We start from the raw sequence: 6,850 nt of genomic DNA on the forward strand, positions 1-6,850 counted from the left end.
AAGTGGACTTATATTCAAATGCAAAAAAAACCATTAGCACAAAGTAAAATATTAAAAAAAATTTAAAAAAAAAAATCAAAAAATAAAACTAAGAAGATTCTTTTATCTTCTGGAAAGCGAAGATTGTTGTCTAAGGATTTGATTTGGAATCTATTCCTTGGGACGTAGAGGAGTTGACAAAACGAAATAAGCATCAAGGATTTTTTTCCAAATAGTAGGGCACACACTAGGTAAAGCGGGAGAGAACAAACTAATTCTCGTAGGACAGACTTCCACTCAACCCAAACCAACAAAACCGAATGAAAGGGACTCCACTGCTCGTAAAAGTCTCTAGTCTTTCTCATAGGGAAAGGATACTTCAAAACTTCCCGCATATTTATACTTCAAACTAGTAGTGTAAAAGGGGTTGAATTGTCCATGCCCGCGTCGTATCTATCATAGAATGCCGACGAGTCTAAGTTGAGCACGGAGATTATAGTTCGTAGGCTTAGGCCAACTTGGGCTCAAACCAAGTTATGCTCAACCTAATACAATCTGTTTATAACTATATAAAACACAATACAAATCCTTTTTCATATCAGTTTTTTATGTATATATACACACAATATTAGTGTTGTTTATTGCACGCGCACACGCGAGCGTGTAAAATACTCGTATAGTTGAGAGCTTAGCTAAATGATATTCATCGTATCTAATGAACTAGCCATGGCTAGGAAACAAAGTCTATTGAAGATAGGGAATTGGGTGCCAAGCAAGTATGCATCTAAAGGAAGGAGGAGCTAATTTCCTTCTTTTTTTCTTAAATAAATATCCTTCATTCCTTCCCCTCTAATCATCTCACTTGATTTAACTAATGCACAGTATAAACAAGCAACAAGTGTGTGTTAACTATGCATGAGGTCAGAGTTATTAACAAGGAATAAACATGGAGTTTACTAATGGCAATTGGGAATTAAATTAGAGAAGAATACATATCTTGTTTGGTTGAATTCCTAACTCCACTTCACAAGCATTAATTCTCCCTTTCCTCTTATTCTCAAGTCACTTCTTTGGATCTCATGCATGGTGTGCTCATGGATTCTCAAAGCTTCACTTCTTTTTCTTATTTAATTAGCGAATATCATCTTCCCTTACCTTATTATGTGCTCTTTGTCCCTTGCTCTTCCTCCCTCTTCCTAGTTTCTACTCCAATCAGCCCATTTAGGTGTAAGTAGGCATTTCGAGTCCAATATTATAGAAGAATCTATATAGCCGATCCCAACTAGTGAGATACATTATCTAATATTTTTAAGTTAAAAATCATCAAAATATCTTAAATTTGTGCGACTTATGCTCAACCCATTCATGCTTTCTTGGCCTTGCTACCTAGCCTAATACGAGCTGAGTCAAGCTTGACAAAACCCATCATTCGATGTATAGTGTTAGGCAAGACTCAGACGGATAGACCATAGGTGGTCCGATCCATTTTACATTACTACAACTAACAAATAGAGAAATGATATTCTTAAGGAAAATTCGTAAGGAAAATTCTTAAGGATAGACACATAAATGATAGGACCCACAAAAAGTGAAATGGTGGGTCCCATCATTTATGTATCTATCCTTAAGAATTTTCCTTAAGAATTTTCCTTATGAGTATCATAGCTCCTAACAAATATAAGCTTTCGTGGTAAAAGGTCAGTGAATCTAGTGAGGACATTATCTAGCTCTTAAATATCTTCGTAAATAGGACCTTGTAATGTGCAACTAAACCCTCTTATAGTGTAGATACTTCCTTAAACCCTTATTAACCATTAAGGTTTGCTCTTTCAATAAAAATTCAAAATAGTTAATCGACTAAAACTGAACTAAATACTTTTCTAATCAGTTTTGAATTCTACAAATAAACAAACAAACAAATAAAAAAAATACTAGAGAATGCCCACTTCTAGTTTTTGGTGGTTGAATATATTCTGATTCTCTACTTCTTCACTTGTTCCATTTCTTCTCGCTATAAGTAGAGCAGCCTCTGCGGTCAACACTTGCAGCTACAACATCAAGAAATGTATCGTGGAAGCTCCTCTTACTCTTCTGGTAACTGATGAATTAGGGTTCTTCATCATCATTGGAAACTAGGTCTGATTTTGACCTTAATTAATTAAATTAAATGCAGGTGGCAGAGGTGCAACAAGGAGACAATATGAGTACGGGAGGACATACGTAGTGAGGCCCAAGGGGAGACACCGAGCCACCATTGTCTGGCTTCATGGTTTAGGTGATAATGGAGCAAGGTTAACATCTACCATCATGCATCAATCATTATGAAAATTCAGGCTCATGCAAATATGCAACTATCCATTCTAGTGATGTTGCTTACGCTGAGTTCAGTTCCTTTCACAGAAAACATTTCCTATAGATTTTTTTTTTCCCAGCATTTAGTGCAATAAAAAAATCCCTCATCTGCACATATTCCTAGTATTGCTATCCTAAAGAAAACATTTTGTTCTCTATCTTTAACAAAAGGATTGGAATATAACAAGTGGAGAATGAGAATGTCAATGCACTCACTACACAGTTCTAGTTCTAGGGAATAACTTTTGAGTTTCTAGCTCAAAAGTGTCCTTCCCCATCAAACTATGCATAACTAACTATTTCGGATACAAATTTAAGTAAAGACATAATCAGGTTAACGACATGCATGAGTTTTCTACTTGCCTTTGCAGCTCTTCTCAGCTCCTGGAAAATCTTCCGCTGCCGAATGTAAGTTCTGAACATGTTTTCTTCACTCGTGTCCTCCTGCATCAGTTTCAATTGTGGCACTGTTTCAGATCAAGTGGATATGCCCTACAGCTCCTGTTCGGCCTGTTGCTGCATTCGGTGGATTTTCCTGCACAGCCTGTAACTCTTTAGCTGAAGAGATTTGGCCAACCCATTTGTGATTTTACCTGATCAGGCAACGATGTGTTATTTGCAGGGTTCAACGTTTGGGACATCGCACAGGATGGCCCTGATGACACTGAGGGAATTGATGCTTCAGCAGTGCACATCGCAAATCTTTTGTCATCTGAGCCACCTGATGGTGTGTTTTTCTTGTCAGTCAGTCTGTGATCAATTGAAGCAATAATTTCGACAATGATAAAAAAGAATTTGCATTTCCATAAAATGATTTATCTTACGAATGAACTTCAAACACAACTGTTGCAGCAAAACTTGGCATTGGCGGGTTCAGTATGGGTGCCGCAACTGCTCTGTACTCTGCTACTTGCTTTGCATATGGAAGATTTGGAAATGGAGCTCTTTACCCCATAAACCTCAGCTCCATTGTAAGCCTTAGTGGTTGGCTTCCATGTTCAAGGTTTGTTCTACTTTTTGAGGACAAATTTTCAATAAAAAGGCTAAATTTAGTCTCCAGCCATTCATTAATTTTCAAGTTACTAATTTGATATTAGAATCTCAAGATTAAGATCTAGATGTTCATATAGGAGCTTGAAGAGTAAGATGGAAAGCTCCCAAGAAGCCACAAGGATAGCTGCCTTCTTGCCAATTTTGATCTGCCATGGAAGAGGTAAATAGATCATATGCCATCTTTAGTCACCTCTAATTCTTAAAAACAAAAAAAAAATATTGATCATTATTTTGAATCATAAATCTACAAGCTGAACAAGTTTTTAGCAAATCTCCTTGCAGGGGATGGAGTAGTTCCCTACAAACAAGGTGAAAAATCTGCAGAGATGTTAAGGATGTCTGGGTTTAGAAATCTTACATTTAAGGCATACAATGGGTAACATTTCTGTTTCTTCAACAATACTTCAGTTCAATATTGTGAAAATTGGACCAAACATGTGCCGGTTTGCCTTATCGTCTGGCGGGTTCTCGGTTCTTTCAGTCGATCCAGTCCAAATCCTAGTTTCAAAACATTGCCTCAAACAAATTATTGTTAAAACAATTGCTGAACTAGTTAGCTTTACTTAACCAAGTAACTGGCACTTGCAGAGTTGAACACTATACAGTGCCTGAAGAGATGGATGCTGTCTGCAAGTGGCTTACTGCAAGGCTGCGGCTGGACGGCTCTCGTTAGCCTTTCAACGGCATTCTCACTAAGATTTTATCAAGCCAGAAATAAGGATATTCCAGTATTTTAAGAACTAGTGAGGTAGTGAGAGTGATGAGTTATTGCGCAGTATGATGCTTGCTGTAGTGTTATCTTTCTACTGAATGATGAGAGTTCTATTGGTTGCGTATAACTTTGTTTTAGCAAGATATTAAAAAAAAAAAAAAAAAGCTTCATGTAAAGCATAGATAAAAAAAACATTATATATGCAAATATAAATTGAGGAGTGTTAACACAGATCATATGCTAAAAGTCTCACTTACATAGCCATGAATCTTCTTGCCATTAATATAAGCAGAGTTCACGATCGTCATTGTCTCTGGAACTGGCTCCAGGGAGAGATCCCGCATCGTCTAGAACAATTCAACTCTTCAGCACAATCCTCACTCCGAAGTAGCTCGAAATCATTGCGTTCCGAGAAATGCAGTCTCTCCTCGGCATACTGTCGAACACCTCCCGGGCTCGGCGATTGGCATGCATGGCGCGACAAGAGCATTCATGGCATCGATTCCTGCGCTGAATCGAAGTCGTTCCCTCGCGACCATCGTTCCGAACACCGACCACGCGCAAGCAGGCTCAAGAGGGCGTTACGGAGGCGAAAAAAGACGAGGAGGAGTAGGAGCTTCCATTCGCAGAGGCAGAGGCAGAGGCAGAGGCAGAGGCAACTTAGTCTTGGATAATATTTCATAATCTTGGAGATGTTTATCCGAGTTATAGGGAATATGTCGAATTAAAATTTACAAGAATTCAATTTCAGATTTATCTATGGAGAGAAGTTGAGCTGAGAATATCATATTGTTAGCCTGGATTGATCAAACCGATCAGGACTTCCAGAGTTTGAGTGGGATGTCGTTGACATTAACTGAATGCACTCGAGTGGTTCCAAGTGCCATGAGATCCTAGCAGCTCAAGTGCTTTCAGAGTCTAAGTGGGAAGTCGAGCGTCGCCTGAGTGGATTGTGAAATTGGGATGCCGAATGTTCTTGCCGAGTCGCCAAGTCGGCCGAGTGCCAAGCTATTGAGTCGATCGAGTACTAAGTCGTTGTCAGCTGAGTGTCGAGTTGTTGAGGTTGAGCGCTCGAGTTGTCGAGTAAGCATAGTGCCGGCTTGACTAAGTTTGAATGGGTTGCTTGGAAAAAGAGATATTGAGGTCTACATTTGAAGTAATTTTCTTAAAATAAATTCATCCCCTCTAACGGTATTTCGAGGTTATGATTAACGTCTATTTCCTAACATATAATGATAGACTTTGATCAACACCAAGCATGGATTGGTCACGACAAACTAAGCTTGTACCCGAAAGGTATCATGGGTAAACCACTGAGCGAAATATAATGCACGGAGAGGGAGAAATAAAAGGGAACATAAGTGGATGGAGTTCTTGGAGCAATCTCAATTGTCCGTGCGACCATGTGTTTTGGTGTTTAGACAAAGGGTTAAAATTAGGTTCACCCTTGTATTTGATTTGTGCAGGTTTACAGGATACATATATGACTCAGGTTGATGACTTCGGGGTCCGGTGAATAATGTAGAATCCGAGGGACCGTGGACAATGCAGCAGTTACAAGGGCCGAGGGAAGCGACTTCAAGGCATATGAGATGAGCCGCGGGCTTGAGTGCATCCGAGGGACGAAAGCCAAAGAAAGTATACTTGAAGGCAAGAGGTCAAGGCTGCAAAGAAACGTCAAGTGAGTTGCAAGGATGAGAGTTTGAGTGCTGAGAGATTGTACTCGGGGTATCAGTCGACTGATGGAAATGATAGTCGGCTGGGAGTGAACAAAATGCTTCTGTTTGCTCGACCAGTGTGGAACAGTCGACTAGTACTTTCACCAATCGACTGATATCAAGTCGTTGTGTCACGCCCTAGAGGAGTCTCTGCCAAAGGAAATCCGGCAACATCTCCCTTGTATCAGTGATAATCTGAAGCATACATATATGATCCTGTCCGAACGCTGACTCAACGGACGCTGGGCACGTGGCGCTCTCCTAGTCGATGACGTGGGCCTCCGGCTAGTCGTACGAACCTCCGGCGAACCTGCACAGAAGTCTGGCCGGGAAGGGGTTCCCGGCGGCGACCCTCCGACGCTCAAGTCAGGCAAGCAGATGGTGGAAAAAGTAGCTCCAAAGGCCTTGAACGCGTCCCTCCGGCGAAGGGTGAGGACCCTTTATATAGAGCGGTGAAAGAGCTCCTGCACGCCCACCGAGGCGCATACGTGTCCGTAGCCCATACCTCGGTATGTGTCTGTCAGAAAGCTTACCTGACGCCATACTGTTACAGTCCAAGCACGTCTTCGATGGGACAGCAGAACACCTTACCGCCAGATTTGGAGTATGGCCTAGTCATAGGACTTGACAGCTGTCATAAGATGTTCATTGTCCTTCTCTCTCTACTACATGCCAGGGCTTCCGGCCGGCCGACCCTCATCTCCCGTCCGGCCGACCCTCATCTCCCGTCCAGCCGGCCAGCCCTCATCTCCCGTCCGGCCGGCCCTCATCTCCCGTCCAGCCGGCCGACACTCACATCACGTCCGGCCCTCCATATGCATCGGTATGCTGGGGAGATCCTCGGTAAGGTGCTATGTGGGGACTGCTAGCAATATATTACTTTTATGTCTACGGTAGGGGTGGGATAGGGTCGGGACCTGTCCCGTAACCCCCTTACCCAATACCCGTCCCGATAAGAATTGGGAATTTTTTTTTTCTCCCGATCCCGTACCCGAAAAGTATCGGGACCCGAATGTTCGGGATCCCGAATATTCGG

At 41.6% G+C, this 6,850-nt stretch overlaps 1 protein-coding gene and 1 long non-coding RNA gene across 3 annotated transcripts; one reads left to right on the forward strand and one right to left on the reverse strand.

Moving 5' to 3' along the window:
* Positions 1-2,002: 2,002 nt before the first annotated feature.
* Positions 2,003-4,223, forward strand: LOC121979219 (acyl-protein thioesterase 2-like). The gene is made up of 9 exons (XM_042531170.1): positions 2,003-2,073; positions 2,153-2,270; positions 2,703-2,739; positions 2,808-2,877; positions 2,954-3,058; positions 3,184-3,334; positions 3,462-3,544; positions 3,667-3,760; positions 3,973-4,223. The coding sequence occupies exons 1-9, from the start codon at positions 2,043-2,045 to the stop codon at positions 4,055-4,057; spliced, it is 774 nt and encodes a 257-aa protein (XP_042387104.1). The 5' UTR covers positions 2,003-2,042; the 3' UTR covers positions 4,058-4,223.
* LOC121979220 lies at positions 2,488-5,194 on the reverse strand. 2 transcript variants are annotated; one of them, XR_006111335.1, is made up of 5 exons: positions 4,354-5,194; positions 3,743-4,076; positions 3,156-3,530; positions 2,925-3,052; positions 2,488-2,866 (listed from the first exon to the last, which is right to left on the reverse strand). It is a non-coding gene; the product is annotated as an uncharacterized LOC121979220 (long non-coding RNA). The 2 variants fall into 2 exon arrangements; XR_006111336.1 differs by having other exon boundaries at positions 3,743-3,882; positions 4,354-5,191.
* Between the last annotated feature and the right edge of the window lie 1,656 nt (positions 5,195-6,850).

The sequence above is a fragment of the Zingiber officinale genome, chromosome 5A, assembly GCF_018446385.1.
Source record: "Zingiber officinale cultivar Zhangliang chromosome 5A, Zo_v1.1, whole genome shotgun sequence".
In the NCBI taxonomy this organism is placed as follows: domain Eukaryota; kingdom Viridiplantae; phylum Streptophyta; class Magnoliopsida; order Zingiberales; family Zingiberaceae; genus Zingiber; species Zingiber officinale.